This window comes from Chrysochloris asiatica, unplaced genomic scaffold (genome assembly GCF_000296735.1).
Source record: "Chrysochloris asiatica unplaced genomic scaffold, ChrAsi1.0 scaffold00118, whole genome shotgun sequence".
NCBI classification, from domain to species: Eukaryota; Metazoa; Chordata; class Mammalia; order Afrosoricida; family Chrysochloridae; genus Chrysochloris; species Chrysochloris asiatica.
The window spans coordinates 2,464,578-2,483,534 of record NW_006408636.1 but is presented as its reverse complement, the minus strand read 5'-3'; the positions used below and the strand labels follow the sequence as shown (position 1 = coordinate 2,483,534).

The 18,957-nt window shown below is 38.5% G+C and overlaps 1 protein-coding gene across 2 annotated transcripts in view; it reads right to left on the bottom strand.

Annotated features, from left to right (window-relative positions):
* Positions 1 to 3,333: 3,333 nt before the first annotated feature.
* The window catches only part of LOC102819158 (protein YIPF6-like), an 80,411-nt gene continuing 64,787 nt past the window's right edge, over positions 3,334 to 18,957 (bottom strand). The window contains exons 5-7 of one of the 2 annotated variants that reach the window (XM_006868501.1): positions 12,800 to 12,925; positions 11,794 to 11,951; positions 3,334 to 3,585 (exon numbers count right to left, since the gene is read on the bottom strand). In XM_006868501.1, coding sequence (XP_006868563.1) covers positions 3,467 to 3,585; positions 11,794 to 11,951; positions 12,800 to 12,925 — 403 coding nt within the window. In that variant the 3' untranslated portion in view covers positions 3,334 to 3,466. The remainder of the gene's footprint in view (positions 3,586 to 11,793; positions 11,952 to 12,799; positions 12,926 to 18,957) is intronic. The other variant, XM_006868502.1, reaches the window with a different exon arrangement.

The window sequence follows — 18,957 nt, the reverse complement described above, 5'->3', positions numbered from 1 at the left end:
AGTCATGTTTCTAGGAATTTGTCCATTTCATTTAAATTATCAAGTCTGTTAGCATACAATGAGACAATGGTTTATAGTATTCTCTTATTTCTAAGTTTGGTTATAATGTCTGCACAGTCACTTGATTCTAGATATTTGCATCTTTTGCCAGTCTAATCCTGGTGTAGCATTGAAGGATAATGCCAGGACCACAAGGTCTATTTGAGCTGTAAGGTCAGCAGTTCAAATACACCAACTGCTCCTCCGAAACCCTATAAAGGATGGCTATGAGTTGAAACTGACTCGACAGCACTTAACAACATCCTTCTTTATCTCTTCTAGCAGATTTTAGCTTAAAGTTGTTTTGTACGATTAAAACTAACACCCCATTATTATTGTTAAATGCTGTCGAGTAGGTTCCGACCCATATCGACCCTGTATAGGGTTTCCGAGGCTGTAAATCTTTACGGGAGCAGAAAGCTAAAGCCTCAGCTAAAGCCTCATCTTTCTCCTGCGGAACCGCTGGCAGTTTCAAACTGCTGATCTTGAGGTTAGCAGTCCAATTCATAAGCACTATGCTATCTCCTTTATTATTTACATGGAATATATTTTTTCCATCCTTTCACTTTCAACCTATTTGTGCCCTTGAGTCTTAAGATTTATCTCTTATAGGCTGCATATAGTTGGATCAAGTTTTTTTGTTTTTTTAAAAAAATCCATTATGGTACATGAAATATCCCAACTCCTGTAATACTGTTGTTAAATGCTGCTAAGTCAGTTCCGATTCATAGCAACCCTGTATAGGATTTCCATGGATTTGCTGGTAGGTTTGAATCATCGACCTTGTGGTTAGCAGTCCAGTGCTTATTCTACAGTGCCAATCAGGACTCCAGTTCCTGCAATAAGGTTTCCTTTTTTTGGAGCAGTCTTCATTTCTAAAATCAACCGTGTGCCTTGCAGCAAATCAGGAGAAACTGTGTTGAGGTTTACAACTTCCAGACTTTTCACAGAAAGCAACACACTTTTCTGAATATTTTAAGAAAATATTTATTAATACTCTCAAGCTGACCACTCACTTTCATAAAGAGATAATTAAACCTTTATTTTATCCATTTTCATTTAAATCAAATAAAACCAATTTCCTGTCACCTAAGAATGACTGATTAATATACATAAAACAAGTTGTCTTCATACCCAATAAATGTAAAACACACACGCACTCACATGCACACACACATCCCACCTCAAAGTCATAGCCTTAGGAACAGCTGACCAAATATATAGCCTGAGTAAAATTCAGTACAGGTTAGTTCACTTTTGAGAATGCAATGATTAGTATATGATTATTTGTTTACTTGTATATTTATAATCATTGATATACATCATGAAACAATTTTGGAAGACATATTTTTAATGGGAAGTTAAAAAATACTAAACAATGAAAATGGATGATAATTTAGGATCAATTTTTAAATGGAGACTAGTTTTCATATATTTTCTTTACCAATTCAAGAATGAAACATTGACTTTATCCTTACGGGGTTTGTTTCAAAATTAAAAGGGTAAAATACAACAAATACACAGCTAAGTGTTCTGGACAAGGCTGGGAAAGAGGGGACCCAATTTGCAAGGAATCAGTTGTCCCAGTAGTTTTCACTTGGCTAATCTGGATAGAGAAAATATGTTGTTAAAATAATTTATCTATGTATAAGTAGTCTTTAAAGGAGTCCTAGTAACATAGTTGATTATGAGCTAGGCTGCTAACTTCAAGGTCAGCAGTTCGAATCTGTCATTCACTCCATGGGAGAAAGATGCTTTCTGTTCCCATAAAGATTTACAACCTCAGAAACACTATGCAAGGACAATTGAGTCAGAATCAACTCAAAAACACACAACCACCACCACCACCGTCAAGTAGTCTTTACATTAAAAATGAAAAAATATTCCAATTTTATGTAAAGGAAAATGCAAAATAAGAAATCTCTGTATTTGTAAGTAACTGTATTTTTACAATATATGTTTTCTGCCTGACTCCTAATTTTTGTCTATTAGAGTTCTTCAATGTGCAATTTATATCAAACAGCAGCTTTTATTACTTTAAAGGAGCTCTGGTTAGCTCAGAACAGCCTGTCCCACACCCTCTGCTACCTGAAAAGCCTTCACACTTGTGTATATAAGTAGCTGAGGGCACAAGTAGATATACATGTGCAAAAAGTGTTTATGTAAAGGAAAGCTAACTAGCTTTACAAATAAAGTCTAAAACAAAAAATACATATAATGAAAAAACTGCTAAGCCCACTAAGAAAAGGCAGCAGACATAAACCATATTCATCCTACAACATACGCTAATCATTTAGTTGTGTTTATTAACCAGCCATCGGGACAATAAATCCCTCCATGTTCACATGATTAAAAACAGGCTTCTGATCCAGCTGCAGTCTAGAGGCCAGACTACATAGAATAACAAAGAGTTTCCTATAGTTATGCTGCATCCAAACTGTCTCACTCCACCCATAAAAGAAGTCTCCCATATGATCATGTACATTAAGGACATACCAACCAATTTATGAGGTCTGCTATGTGTGTAACCACAAGGTCAATGGCTCAAATCCAACAGCCACTCCTCAGAAACCCTATACATGGTTGATATAAGTTGGAGCCAACTCAATGGCACTTAACAACAGCAAAAACAACTTGTTTACATTCAAGCATTAGCCTGTTTAGAGTTTCAGTCAAAGGAAAGTTACTTTTGATTGCTAATATCTTAGCTTACATACTCAAAGCTAGGAAGCAACATAAAACACAACCCTGCCACCAAGGTCCTATTATGTATGGCAGGAAGCTGACTATACAGAAAGACCAAACAGGCTGATACTTTATACACCTTTCACTGTTATTAAAACAAGTTACAGAATTTTCTCTGATCAAATTCTGAACCTAAGTTAATACATGCTTTTTCTTCTTCCTATTATCTCTGAACAATGGATAGCAACTATGCATTACTGCTTATAAAGAAATATATTCAAATATTCATAAGGTAATTTTTTTTTTTTTGCACCTGAACTGGTATTCTCAAAATTGGAAATACAGTTCCTATCTCTATTCAATTTGCATGATATATCTATGTGCTTCTCAAGTCACAGTTATTCCATCATCCTGGAGAAGGCATTATACTGTGTATTTTGCACATGTATTTTAAAGGAATAACATTTAAGAGGAAAAGGAAAAGGAGACCCTTTCAAACGTAGGTTCCTTACTAAGTGACAATGGTGCTATATGTTGTTGTTAAGTGCTATTGTGTCAGTTCTGACTCATAACAACACTGTATAGGGTTTCCAAGGAGTGACTGGTGGGTTTGAACCACCTACCCAAGTTACCAAATTATCTCCCAAATTTGACAAGAAAGGGCCAGAGGCAAACGTCCATGGTGAACTGCATCATTCCAATGACCATTCAATTTACTGGTCTTTAATTCCCATTTCCTGATTTACTGAGGAGTAAAGGTGAGAACCATCCAGCTGATGACAAAATAGAACAAGCAAACAGGATACACAGCAAGGGTTTTGCGGTTCGGAGGCTGGCTGTCAGCAAGAAAAGCTGTAGAGGCTAATGAAACAAAAAAAGAATGTTTAATGTAATACACCATTGTCTTAATGACTCACATTTACTAACTGAATGTACATGACATACTTTGAACATAGAATCACAGAAGTTCAATTGTATTTGTAATCCTCAGAGAAAAAGTCATTCATTGGCAGTTTTACAGACAGCTAAGGGCTTATTTCAAATACTAAAGCTTTTCAAATTTTCTATTTTTTTTTAAATTTCAACCATTTTATATGAAAATCTTTCTAAAAGAGGTTCTACACTCACCTACTCTCTTAAATTATATGCAGAATACATGATGGTAAGACAAAAATACTGCTATAAAATCACAGAAGCCTTTATTAAACAAAAATGTCAGTGTAAAGCTGTTGTTTCTTGACATATCCTCCATGTAGGTTAGGGATGGGGACCATCCAGTCTATGGGTCATATTGTTGTTGTTGTTATGTGCCGTGGATTCGGTACCAACTCATAGCGACCCTGTACAGGGTTTCCAAGGTTTTATGGGAGCAGAAAGCCTCATCTTTCTCCTGCGGAACAGTTGGTAGTTTCAAACTGCTGACCTTGAGGTTAGCAGCCCAATTCATAACCACTATGCTACCTGAGCTCCTCTATGAGTCATATAAAGCCCTAAAAATCCTTTAGTTTGGTCCTGCCAAAGAAACTATAGTTCCACCCATCACGTTGTTGTTAAATGCCATTGAGTAGGTTCCAATCCATGGCAACCCTGTATAGGGCTTCCAAGGAGCAGCTGGTGAGCTTGAACTACCGACCACAATGTTTGTTTGTTAAGTGCCATCAAGTCAATTCTGACCCATAGCGACCCTGTATAGAGTTTCCAAGGCTGTAAATCTTTACAGGAGCAGAAAGCCTCATCTTTCTCTCACGGAACAGCTGGTAGTTTCGAACTGCAGACCTTGAGGTTCCACAACCTGATTTGTAACCACTATACTACCAGAGCTCCACTGACCACATTGTTGTTGTTTTTGTGTGCCGTGGAGTCGGTTCTGACTCATAGCGACCCTATACAGGGTTTCTGAGGCTGGAAGTCTTTACTGGAGCAGAAAGCCTCATCTTTCTCCCGCAGAACAGCTGGTAGTTTCGAACTGCTGACCCTGAGGTTTGCAGCCCGATTCATAGCCACTATGCTACCAGAGCACGTTACTGACCACATTAGGGGTAAGTAAATTAAATAAATGTTTGATCAAATATACCAGGCTAATTTTTAAGTTGATAATTTTGTATGGCCCACAAATGAGGCTATAAATTTTGGGAGAAAAGAGATTTATCACCCTGATCTAGGCATATACACTTCTAAAGGTAGTGTTTCTATCTCTGGAGTCCTTCCCCCAAAGAATTCTGTGCTCTTCCATTGACACCATGTCAAAACGGCATTTTTGCATCCATAAAAGGATTCAAATCATTCCTTTTCAATGTTCTTTGAGTTTGGGGAACAAAAAGTTTGAAGGATCAAGATGAGGATTGTAAGGTGGATAGGACAAGGGTTCCCAACAACCTTTTGTAGGAGAGCCCTTGCTACTCTCAAAGAATGAGCAGCAGTACATTGTTGTGATAGAAAAAAAATTTCTCAGCACAACTTTCCTGGCATTTTTCTCATCAATACAATTTCCCATCTTCTTAAAATGTCTTCATAAGCCCCTGTACTTGTCCTGAGTCCTTTAAGAAAAACCACAAACATTATCCCTTTGGAATTCTAAAAATAGTCAACATAACTTTGAGGTTTTCTGCCTTGAATTCATCTTTGAGGTTTTCCTGACCATTCTTGAAATTTTAGATCCATCTAAAAATTGTTGTTTAATGTGGGGCAGTATTTCCATAAATTTGTTGCAAAGCTTCAATTTAAGAAGACGTCCACATGAATTTTGTTAAAAATTTGATATTAGACCTGAACTCAAAATTGTTTTTATCCTTTTTTAGAAAGCACACTAACAAGACTAAAACAAGTATATTACCTAGAGAACTTGCCTGCAGCTATCCACTGATCATTTAATACAATTTGTTTGGAATAAATCTAGGCATGTATGAAATGGAATCCTTGTAACAATACTTTTTGACTTACCCTTGTGTTTTAATCCTTTTAAGAAAAGTTACTGAATTGAAATAGACTTGCAAAGATATATGTTTATTTGCACCTAGGGTAAATGGCCTTACTGCTGTGCTTTTTGAGTAACTGTTTCTTAATATTAAGTTATGTTGTTGTTGTTATGTGCCGTGGAGTCGGTTCTGACTCATAGCGACCCTGTACAGGGTTTCCGAGGCTGTAAATCTTTACGAGAGCAGAAAGCCTCATCTTTCTCCAGCAGAACAGCTGGTGGTTTCAAACTGCTAACCTTGCAGTTTGCAGCCTGATTCGTAACCACTACGCTACCAGAACAATATTAAGTTATAAGTTCTTCTAAATGCCAGCCCTCTAATCCATCCAGAAAATGTCTACTCATCTTTTTACTCATTAAGCATCTTTGCTGATCACCTGGTATTTAAATTTTCTGCCACCCCAGAATACTTCTATGTCCTGATTGTACCTTGCATAGACTGCCATCTCTCACCTAGAACACTTTATTGTCCTTAAGTTTTTAATGTGTCTGGCTGCCCCATTTTATTGTGAACTCCAAGGACACAGACCATGTGCATCCTTATTGCACAGCACAATACCCGACACATTGTTGTAGTTAAGTGCCATCAAGTTGGTTCCAACTCACAGCAACCCTGTACAGGGTTTCCAAGGAGCAGCTTGTAGGTTTGAATCACCAACCTGTGGTTAGCAGTTTAGTGCTTATCCTACAATGAGTGCCACACCAGGACTCTACATAGACTGTTTTATTTATTTTTAAAATTTTTTTATTATGAATTGAGCGAAGGCTTACAGAGCAGGTCACTAGTTTTACATTCAACAAATCATATACTTTGTTTCATCTCAATGACTGCAATCCTCTTCATGTAACAAGTTATCCTACTTTCTCCTTGTGATACTTATTTCCATTCCACCTTCCTTCCCAACTTTGAACTCTGTCCTTAGATAAATGTCACCCTTTGATCTTGAATGGTTGGTTGAGCATTCCATAGTGAGCATATCTTTACAGTTGTTTCCCTATATACATGTCTAGCACTTGCCTGAAAATTGGGCCATGAGGGTAAATTCCGTTCAAGACCTGAAGGGTGGCCAAGGGTAATGGGCTCAGGTTCCTCCAGTCTCTTTTTGACCAGGAAGCCCACTTTGTTTCATTTTTTCATAATTTTGAGTTTTGTTTCACATTTTCTTCCACTATATCTGGGACTTTCTTTTCTTTTCTTTTTAACACTTATTGTTTCATTGCAATGATTACAATCCCCTCCATGCATCAACAATATTTGCTTCTATTAGGTTTTTTTTTTTTTTTTTTTTTGGGAGGGGGGGGGAGTGGGCGTGTGTGTACCAAAACACTCAGGAATATATAATCATTTAAACAACCAAAGGGCACATTCTGCAAGCCTGCCTCTTGGCCACCAGCACACAGTACATACACTGTATTTAATAAATAATTTCGCTACATTGTTGAATTAAAGAATGAATACTTATATCTGTCTCTCTCCACACTTCTTAGATGCCACTTTCTGATCTACTATGGGTATGGATAATAAATAATTACGCTAGTTAGAGGAGTCCTGGTGTGGCAATGCAGGATAAACTAACTGCAAGGTCGGCAGATTCAAACCCACCAGCAATTCCTTGGAAAACCTATACAGGGTCACTATGAGTTGGAACAATTTGGATGGCACTTAACAACAACAACAACAAGCTAATTAAAACTATACGTATGGTAAATTATCAGAATCTAAGTGAGGAAATCGGGGGACTCTCCATATATATTATACTTAAGTATAATATATAGCCTTTGGAACATAATTCTGACTCTCTCAAAACTTTTTGGATTACTTCTTGGCTTTCAACCATGTTTCAAAGCAGTGAAATATTACTATACTTTAAATACTATGCAGTCTGTCTATACTATTAAATAAGAAGCTAGTTATCTTTAAGAGAATTTGAAAAATGTAAAAGCAGTGAACGTATAGTTTTTAACCATATATGCACCATACAGAGTCACTGCTACAGATAATTACTAACTTTTAGCAGAGTTTTCTATTGAAGTAGAAAAGCAATGCATGACCTATGCTAGAAGTTGTATAGTATAATTCTTAAGGGTGAATGAGCTGCTTGGATTTGAAATATGATTTTCAACTCCTCTGTGACTGTTCCTTATCTATAAAATTAGATTAATGGTAGTATTTATCTTTTAAGCTTGCTGTGAAGAATCAAATAATACACAAAAGCCATTTAGAACAATGACTTTCCTATAATAAGTGATCAGTAAATGTTAGCCCGAGTCCCTGGATTGTACAGTTAGTGCACTTGGCCACTAACTGGTTGGAGTTTGGAGGTTTGGTGATCGACTTCTCAAAAATCAGCCATTGAATATCCTAAAGGAGTAAAGTCCTACTCTGACACACATGGTATAACCATGAGTTGGAAATAACTCTATGGCAACTGTTTTTGCTGCTCTTGTTGCTTTTTTTAAATGTTAGCTATATTTTTTTATGATTAGCTGTCAGTGAAAGGCCCAAGCCACTTCATAAGCCACCTATGTTTTCTATATATAAGAAATAAGCTAAGTCTAGCTCGATCTTCTTTTCTAACATGTTCATTATTTAAAGGAAAATAAAAAAGACCTTAAGAATTTCAATACTTTAAAAATCCAGACACACAACTCACATACAATGAATAACATTCCCATCAATAACTACTCTCCTACTTTAAGAGTAGGAGACAATACACAGGATTGATAGGGACAGGCAACTTAGACATTGGCTACCAAATATTGGGGGCTATAAAGGCATGAAGTGGCTGGCTTACAAGTTTCAAGAGTGTGCTTAGTTTCAGAATGAGGGGAGTAAGGTAAAATGCCCACTGAATAGTTTTCCTCTTGTACAGATGGGTCTGGTGAAAGGGGATGGGAGAGGATGGAGATAGGAGTCTTTTGATTCAAGAGTAATTGCTATCATGATTAATTCCAACTGTTACAACTGTAAATGTAGAAGATGTGAAACAAAAAGCAAGGAGTAGAGAACAAAGAAGGTGGCGGAGAGGGTGGAAGTACAGTTAGGAGCTCTGTCAGCATAAACACAGAATACCAGACCAGGCAAGCTCAGGGGATGGTGCCAGAACTCTGAACCACATATAAAGAAATATTTAGAAGGTCAGAAGGCTTACAGCAAGGGAAATTAGTAGCAGAAGCAGGAAATCCATTGCTTTCTAATTCAAGACGCTAAGCTGTTCCCGGAGCCACCATCTTGGGAGAGACCAAGTGGGGAAAGGATCAGAGCAGCCACGGATGCCTGACAGAACTGTGAATATAAAGGTGTGGACATTTTTTTTTTTTTTTAATGTATCTTCTGTTCATTGGTCTCTTGCTGTCTGTGCAACTCCATTCTGGTGACTAGAGGGGGTGCCTGAGTGAGTGGACACCTCACCCCTATGCCTGGAGGGTTCTACTATGCATGCACATAGATATCCTTGAAATGTAAAGTTCCCACTTAAAACCAAACCTGAACTGTTTTTATCACTAGGAAGAAGGCCTGAAATGGAATTGTAGAGTGGGACACGCAGACTAAAAAGGAAATAAGCCGAAAATTAAATCCTAAGTTATGTCACAATGACCAACAGCGGCATCTTGAAATTTCTCATGAAGAAGAGTGAAAAGGGAAGCCCATCTCCTGATCACATCTACCTGGAGGCAATCAGAAAGAAAAAATGCCAAAATACACACCAATCTTAAGTATTAAGGCCACAGATAACTCTTGACTATGCCCAAAAAACAGAAACAGATGACCATATCAGCACATGTCCAGAAACGAAACAAAGTGATTGAGACAAATGAGCTGGAAGTCGACCAACACTCCATTCTAGAAGGAAGGCAGGCTTTGGAAATGCCTGAGAAGGAATTCAGAAAAATTATTATATAATGGAGTTGAGAAAAATAAGGAAAAAGTCAGGAAGGAGCTACAGGAACAATCAAATAAGATAGATACAGCATTGGAAAAAATTCAAAACTTACAGAAAGAGATCCAAACAATTAATAATAGAATATCAGAAATGGACAATACACTGAAAGGGAAAAGGAGTAGAATTGAAGAGATAGAAGCCAGAACTAGTGAGCTAGATGATAAATCTCTCAACACCACTAAGATAGAAGAGCAAGCAGAAAAAAAGGATACAAAAACCCAAAGAAGGCCTAGGATACATGTTTGGCAACATGAAGAGGAATAACAGGAATTATCAGCATTCCAGAACAGGAAGAATCACACAAGTCCATAGAGGAGATAATTGAAGAGCTTCTGGAAGAAAATTCCCCTAACATCCTGAAAAACAAAAAGATAAGCATTCAAGAGGCTCAATGAACCCCAGGAAGGATACACCCCAAAAGAAAATCACCAAGACATATCATAATGAAGCTCTCCAAAATCAAAGATACGGACAGAATCCTGAAAGCAGCTAGGGAAAAGAGAAGTATAACATACAAAGGCAAGCAAATCAGGTTAAGCTCGAATATCTCAACAGAAACCATGCAGGCAAGAAGGCAATGCAAGACATATATAAAAACCCTGATAGAAAAATAAAAAAAACAAAAAAAACTGCCAACCAAGAATCCTCTACTCAGCAAGGCTGTCAATCAAATATGATGGTGTAATCAAAACATTCCAGGATAAACAGAAGTTAAGGGATTTTGACAAAGTCAACCCTACTATGAAAAACATCCTAAAGGAAGTTCTGTGGACTGAGAACCAGTAAGAACAGACAACAACCAGAGAATGACGTACATGGCAGCATCACCCTGACCTCAACTGACAAATGGAAGACTCAAGAACAGAATAAAATGATAAGAACAGAGGATCTGGGAGGTCAGTGGTTGATCAAAACAATTATAATGTGAAAGAAGGTAAACACAGAGGAACAGAGATCCAGGTGATGAGAAGATCAGGTAGATTTCAGGATAAAATAGACTGTGTATTAAATAGAGGGAAGATTTAATGGATTATATAAGTTAACCACAACAGTGGGGTTGTGGTGGGGTTCGAGTGTTGGGGAGGGCAAATAAGAAGGGGGAGGAGCGGGGAGAACAAGATAGAAAGGGGAACACTGAGAGAGGTTTGCATGGCCTAAGTGGGACAGAAGTAAATAGTGATGCATGTTCAGCCTTGGAACAACAGGACTCTGATACAGGGAGTAATCTTTCAAGGAACTCTGGCAGCATATTAGTTATGAGTCAGGCTGCTAACCTTAAGGTCAGCAGTTCGAAACTATCAGTTGTTCCATTGGAGAAAGATGAGGCTTTCTACTCCTGTAAAGATTTACTGCCTCAGAAACCCTATAGGGGTCACTATGAGTCGGAACCGACTCCACGGCACATAACCACCAACCACCAGTTAATCTTTCATTCCAGGAACATAGGACCAATCCAGAGGAAAAAGCATGAGCAGAGTGTGGGATCCTAACCAGAAAAGTGGTGACAGCAGAGACAGAAGAAGGGATAGGGCAAATAAAGACTCTAAACTCATGAAATGAGAAAGGCTGTGTGCCTACAGGCAGGAGGCTGGCTTGCAAAATGTGCCCTTTGGACATTTAAATGAATATATATTTTCTGTGTTTCGTGTACATCAAAAAAATTTAAACAGGGAATAGAGGTAAATACTGTTAACCAATGGTGCATGGAGGAGATTGTAATCATTGCAATGAAACAAAATATAATTTGTTGAGTGTGAAACTGATGATCTGCCATGTAAACTATCACTCAACTCTTAATAAAAGCTTTAAAAAAAAAGAGTAGCATGTCCTATGGATGACATTAATAATAATCATATCACTCACATATGACTTAAAAGTTATATGCTCCTCATCTGGTCTTCATCTCTAACCTATTTTATAGTCTGCTCTAGTATTGTAGAAAGGGGTGCTGGTGATGCAATGGAGTTATGTGTTGAGCTGCTAACCATAAGGTCAGCAGTTCGAATCCACCAGCTGCTCTACAAGAGAAAGATGAGGTTTTCTGCTCCTGTAAAGATTTACAGCCTTGTAAACCCTGTACAGAATCACTATGAGTCAGAACTGACTCAAAAACACACAATAACACTATTGTAGAGATAAGTACATACTTACCTACTACCGACCAGGCAAACATCAAAATCACCACAAGAAGCCGCACCAAGAAGTTTACTGGTCCCAGTTCAACCAAAAGTACCAGTCGACAAATCAGCATTGCAACCGTCAAGGGAAGTATACAGTAACCCAAGACACAAAGGCTCTGAAAAACAGATCTAAAACCACCACATATCCATAAAGATCATAAATATAATTAATATGTATATTATGATACAGCTTATTACACAAATTTCTATATATCATGGATTGTTTCCTTCCTCCAAATACATAATACCTATACCCTGACATTAATTTTATAAGGATATGGAGTTCTGGTGTGGCACTGTGGGTTGTTAATGCACTTAACAGAGTTAATCCAACTTTGCAAAATTGGTTTGAACTGCAAGGTTGCCAGTTCAAGCTCACCAGCCACTCCTTGGAAACCCAATAGAGGGTTGCAACAGGTCGGAATCGGCTCAAAAGCACTTAACAACAACATTTTTCTGTATAAAGCACATGGCTTTCTTTTTAAATACTCCCTCTGCCCTCTTGGCCACTGCCTAAAGAATCAACAAACTAAGATACCAAAACATGAAATCTAATTCCTGAAGACCTCCCTCTCCCACTGAACCTCTAAGGTGGTGAATCTTAATAATTTCCAGTTTATAGGGCTAATTAAGGATTTATTGAAATCCATAGACCATCTTCCTCTCAAACTGTATACAATAAAAAAGTCAGCCTGCAATTTCAGGGGCTGGAGAAACCACCTGAAACTTATCAAAGGACTGCAACTGATAATTTACTTCAATTAGGTCATCTCTGTTTAGTCATCTTAAGAGAATTTTTCTTTGGACTCGCTTATAAATGATTTTCAAAAAGATCACAGAAAGATTGAATGAAAAGATAAGAAATTTTGTCACAAACTTTTTGAAGCCCCCTCATATTTTGATTTTTCTTTTTTGAAATGTCTAACTAACCTGGCTTCCTTAAAATTTAAGAGATTGAAATTAATAATGATGCTCACATGTTTCCTCCAAGAAGTTTTGAGTTGAGGGTGATAGTAACTGCTCCAAACCAGAGAGTAACAAACACTTCAGCAAACTGGGGCCCTCCATACTTTTCGCTATCTACAGCGTCTCTTTGAAGCATTCTGAAACAGAAAAATCACATTAGAATTTTCTATTATTTAGAACAAAAGTTAAAGCATGGATCCTCAGGCTTTGAGTCAGGGAGTTTTTCTATTTCTTACCTGAAGATCTGTAATAGATAGATGGTACTAAAAGGAAAATGACAGAAATATTTGGCAAGGTCCCTTTACTCTGAATTCCAAATACCCCAAGCTACAAGGGGTGCTCCATTTATACCTTTTTGGAATTTTCAAATGGATTACTGAAGATTTTATTTTGGTAAAGCAAAGATTACAAACTGAAGGGCCAAATGTGGCTCATATATATGAGATTTCTGGCCCATGCAGGACTTAAAATGTTTTCAAAATTCAAGTTGACGTTACAGGCAGTCTCCAAGGAACAAATGAGATCTGTTCCTGTGACTTTAAGAATTTGTAGGTAAGATGGAAAGTGCACCTGGTTCTTATTTAGCCTTATTTTAGTACAAGAAAAGGCTGGATGCCTTTTTAGTGATTTAAAAGCTGCACATGCAGCAAGTGAAGGTTATGATGAAGAATTTGTGGCCAACAGGGATTGGTTCAGGAGCCCGGGCTGCGTACTGGATGGCTGCTAACCACAAGGCCCAGCAATTCAAATCTACCAGCCACTCCAAAAGGCTTTCTATGGGCTTTCTGTTCCAAGGATTTACAGCCTCAGAAACGCTATACAGGGTCACTATGTGTCAGAACCTACTCAATAACACATACCACTATCACCACCAGGGGTTGGTTCAGGGGCAAGTAGGAGTTGTCTAAGTTGGATGTTTGTAACAAGGGAACTGCCTGCATTTTGAAATGGAAGGATTTCACATAAAAATCCAAATTTCTGACTTTGCTTGAATAAGAAGATGATTTGCTAAAACTGAGCCTGTATTCCTATGTAGCAACAATCAGCTTAAATAGTTGCAGGGGCTTACAGTCAACAGTTTACAACTCTGCCTACTTCATGGATTTAGATGACTTATCTGGTCCTGAGGATACATTTGAATTTGTAAATCCTTGGGTTACACTTTTCATTCTTATATTTAAAAACTGAAATAGTCTCTAAACCTATTGTTCATTTTTTAAAATCAAAACATAGATTATTAATTACTAAGAGACCTTGCTTAGAATTTGGGTAGTTGAATAGTCTCTTAAAAATCTTCTTTAAGACTTTTACAGATGTAATGTAAACTGCTTTGAAAGAGCCCCAGTGGTACAGTGGGCTATCAGTTGGCCTGCTAACCACAAAGTCAGCAGTTCATATCTATCAGGTGCTCAGCAAGAGAAAGATGAGGCTTCCTAGTCCCATATAGATTTACAGTCTCGGAAACACCCTATACACATTGGAACTGACTCAGCACTCAAGTACCACACCAAACTGCTTTGAATTTTGGGCTTTATTGAATACTTGGACTGTTATTCTTATCCAAGTAAATAACATCAAGCTCACAACCTCTAATTACAAAGTAAAGTATAACATGAGAAAACTGGAAGCTGTTTAAGATGGAAACCTGTCAGAAAAGGAAAATGCAAACATTTTCCACTAAAACTTTAGCCTAATAGTCTCTGGAAATCAGAACATGCAAAACAGAGGGAATCAGATAATTGTTAATATTATAACCCAAATATGATGTGCAGATGCAAAAGCGAGAAATATTTCCAAGAAATACAAAAGTCAGAGATAAAGATTCACTTCCACTTCTTTTGACATTATTGTATATACTACTTACTCATCACAACTATTCCATAAATACATCTATTCATCACATTTTTGGTTCTTTTTTGGAGGTCCTGTAAATTTTTTTTCTAGCAAAGAACAATTTTCCTAAGTTTACAAGAAGATAAGATATTCTAGGGACACACCATGGTCAACTGGAATAACATAACCTACAATGTTCTACATCCTACTTTGGTGAGCAGTGACTGGGATCCTAAAAATCACATGAGCAGCCATCTAATGTGCAACCACTGGTCTCTCCCTTTGCAGAATAAAGAAAAATGATGAAAATTTGAAGATGCTTGGAAATAATCAGTCCAATGGACTGTATGAACATCAATCTCCGTGACCCTGTGACCAGAACTAGATGGTGTCTAGCTACCATTACCAAATGCTCTGAAAGGGAGGGCATTAGAAGGTTATGGATAAAATGGAAGAAAATGTGGAACAAAACTCAAAGAAAAACAAACAAACAAACAAACAAACAAACAAAAAAAAACAGTTTTCCTGGTCAGATAAAGACTGAGGGAACCTGAGACTAGAGTCCTTCGTTATCCTTCTGGTCTTGAGCTAGCTGAACTCATCCCTGTGGCTCAATATTCAGTCAAGTAATATATATTGGGGGAATGGGAAAATGATAGTGTGATATGCACGCCATAGAATGGCCAACCATTTGAGATCAAAAGGGCAGCATTTGCCTAAGAACAAAGTTCAGAGGTGCTGGGAAAGGAGGAATTGAAACAAAAATCTCAGGAGGAAGTGGCATAAGTGATGTTACATTTAGGGACTGCAATCATTGGAATACAATGAAATGTATGATAAGTTGAATGTAAAACTTCTGCTCTGTAAACCTTTACTCAATTCACAATAAAAAATTTTTTTAAATAAGATATTAATAAATTCCTTTATTTTCTTTAAAACCTAGAAAAGCACAACAGGTTCCAAGGATGGCTCCAGAACTCTACTTCAAATAAAGGGATAATTAGGAGGATTGAAAGCATACCACTGAGTGGATTTGGAGCAGTAGTCAAAAAGGAGGTGTTTTCTGATTAGAGGTGGCCAGCAAGTCCCGGCCCAGACATTTTGAATGGAAAGGAACAGATATACAAGATCAAGAGAGTACTCCCATCAAAGAGGGGGTGACTGATCATCAGAGATAAAGGTTCAAACATACCTTTACTTTATTTCCCTGTCTTCCCACCTCCACTCTGGTACCAGAAGGTATACTTGAGTGAGTGGACAACTCACACCCCCTGGGAAGATTCTCCTATGCATACAAACACAGCAAGGATCTCTGGGCACAGAATTGAAGAAGAGGGAGGAGTCAACAGGAACAACTTAAAAAGGGAGTGTTTTCCAAAATGGGTCTGGATAGCCCTGGGCTGGTTCTCACTAGGAGAAACACTTGAACAGGCTTGAGGGGAGGTGAAAGAGGCAAGACAGAAGGAAAAAGAACGAAAACAAAGCCTTGAGTTACATCATAAGGCGCAACAGGAACATCTAGAAATTTCTTAGGCGGATTTGAAGGCAAGAAGTCAAAAAAAGGGGAACTAAGATCACCAGTCACTGCTCGTAAACCCTATACAGGGTCGCTAAAGGTCGGAACTGACTCGATGGCACTAACAACAACAATAAAGTCTTACTCATATTTTGCTACTTTTTGTTTTGTTTTGCTTTGCAATTTTGGACTTTAGTGTCCAAACTGATTTTTGTTGTTGTTTTATTGTGAATTATGTGATAGTTTACATGGGAGAACATTAGTTTTACATTCATTCTATCGTATATCATTTCATTGCCATGGTTACAATCCACTCCATGCATCATCAACCAACCAAAGGGTATACCCTGCAAGCCTGCCACCCACCCCACTCCCGGTCTTCAGCGCACAGTCCCTCTCCCTCTCTGGATCTAAAGTCCCTAGGTGTTCCATCTCTCCACGTCATTGTCTCTGCCTCCATCTCAGGCATCACTGCTTCTCTGGGTAGAGTCCCGCTCTCCGCTCTTCTCCAATGATGGTGCTACGGACCTCCAATCCTAGACTGGAAAGTTAATTACTCCCCTCCTTGCTATAAAATGTCTACCTTTACATTTCCAACCCTCACAATCAGTCGTGATAACAATTATTCACTATCGTATCACCAGAGACCCATCCGCATTTCATTTCATTAGCCCCGCCTAGACAGATTGGATACTACTCACTAGAGATTTTACCTTCCTCCAGGCCCTCTGGATCTAGGTTCCCTCTTGAAAGCTTGTAAGCCAGTCACTTCTTGCCTTTGTAGCACCCCCCCCTTCCCATTTTGGGTAGCCAATGTTCAAGTTGCCCATCCCTGTCTACTCTGTGTATGGAGGGGGTGGGGAGGATCCTTGCTACAAAGATTTGTTCCCTCTTTTGAGCTACTGAATCCATACTGTAGGCCAAGTTCATCAAATTGTATCAGATTACTCTTTTTTCCATCTTCTTTCTTCTTCTAGTTGAGCTCTGATCATCCAGTCATTGAAGCCTGGTCAAGTGGGTATTATCTGCAAGTGTGGGTGCTCTTGTGCATATGCCTTCTCTTTTTATCAGCTGGAGGCTTCACTCTCCACTCTAGTCCTCTGTGGCTATGTCACTGACTCTCGGTCCAAGAGTCCCCAGGTCTTGCCACACTGCTGGCCACCCAGGTCTTCACCCAGGTTCACAGAAGTCTATTGAACATTGTAGGGCTTAGCTCGCCGCTTCATTTCTGTTTTTCCCTCACTTCCTCTTATCAGTGACCAGCGTGGTCATCAATCAGAGCGTGCATTCCCATTGAGGCTTAGTCTAGTAAGGGGGTTTGCCCTGAGGGGGACCCAACCACTTGCCTTAATGTTTTCTGGGCAAGCAACTTGTTTGTTCTTGGATTAACAGTCAGTTTGCCTATATTGTTTTGTATTTTTCTGTTTTTCTAGCCACCCTAGTCTGCTCTGTTCCTCATTTCAAGTGGAAATTTACCATAGCTGAAGAACTGGATGTGGTTCAGGCTTCCACCTATAGTCTTATGTATTACAGAGGCTCCGCAGGAAGCCTCCTTCACTGGGCACGTTGTGGCCCCATTTTAGGTATTCCAATCAGTTATAGGCAGAAGACGGGCTTACAAGCTTTCTATAGTGATATTTCTGGCTATTCCTTTCTCTCCCCCTTCAGTGTTTATTTTATAATATAATGCAAGGAAAACCAAGATTCAAAAGACAGCCAAGCATCTTAACGTTATTCCCCCCTTTTCCCCATTCCAACCATGTCTCAATCTTTGTATTCCAGAGCCCTGTTGTTCCAAAGTTGTGCATACATATTTCTTTACCTCTGTCCCACTTAGCCCATTCAAACATGCCTAATTGTTCTCCCATCAGCTTTGTTCTTCCACTCCCCTCTCCCTTCATATATACTGCCCCGTCCCCAGCACCCAAACTCTCCTGTGTCTAATCCCTGCACTGTGCTCCACCTTCCCCTCCCTCCCCTCACCCATCCCGAACATCCCAGAAATCAACAAAGACTCCTCTCCACTGCCCTTTAGTATGGGTTCTTTTTCTTAGTCTATTACAGTAGTGGTCCTAAGCAGTATTACTCTTTTTGTGACTGACTAATTTCACTCAACATAATGACCTCAAGGTTCATCTATGTTAACTGGTGGTTTGCAGCTTCCTTATTATTCTTCAAGGTAGCATAATATTCCATTGTGTGTATGTACCACAATTTGTTTATCCATTCTTCTGTTGATGGGCACTTTGGTTGTCTCCATCTTTTTGCTACTGTAAACAGTGCTGCTATAAACATTGGTGTGCATATATCTTCCCGTGTTGTGGCTTGTTTTTCTTGTGGGCAAAAGCCATATTGCTTTCCCACCAGCAATGCAGGAGTGTCCCAATCTCGCCACATCTCGGCCAGCATTTATAGTCCTCTACACTTTTGATCGTTGCTGTTATTGCTGGTGTGATATGATATATCATTGTTGTTTTGATTTGCATCTCTCTAATGGCTAGTGATCGTGAACATTTCTTCATATGTTTGTTAGCTGACCGGATCTCTTCCTTGGTGAAGTGTCTGTTAATGTCCTGTGCCTACTTTTTAACTGGGGTTTTTGTCTTTTTCTTGTAGAAGTGTTGTAGTTTCCTATAGATTTTAGAAATAAGTCACTTGTCTGATGTGTCATTGGAAAATATTTTTTCCCATTCTGTGGGTTCGCTTTTTACTCTTCTGGTGAAGTCTTTTGATGCACATAAGTTTCTAATTTTTAGTATGTCCCACTCATCTATTTTGTCTACTTTTGTGTGGTTTTCAAAATGTTTTGTAGTCTGTGTA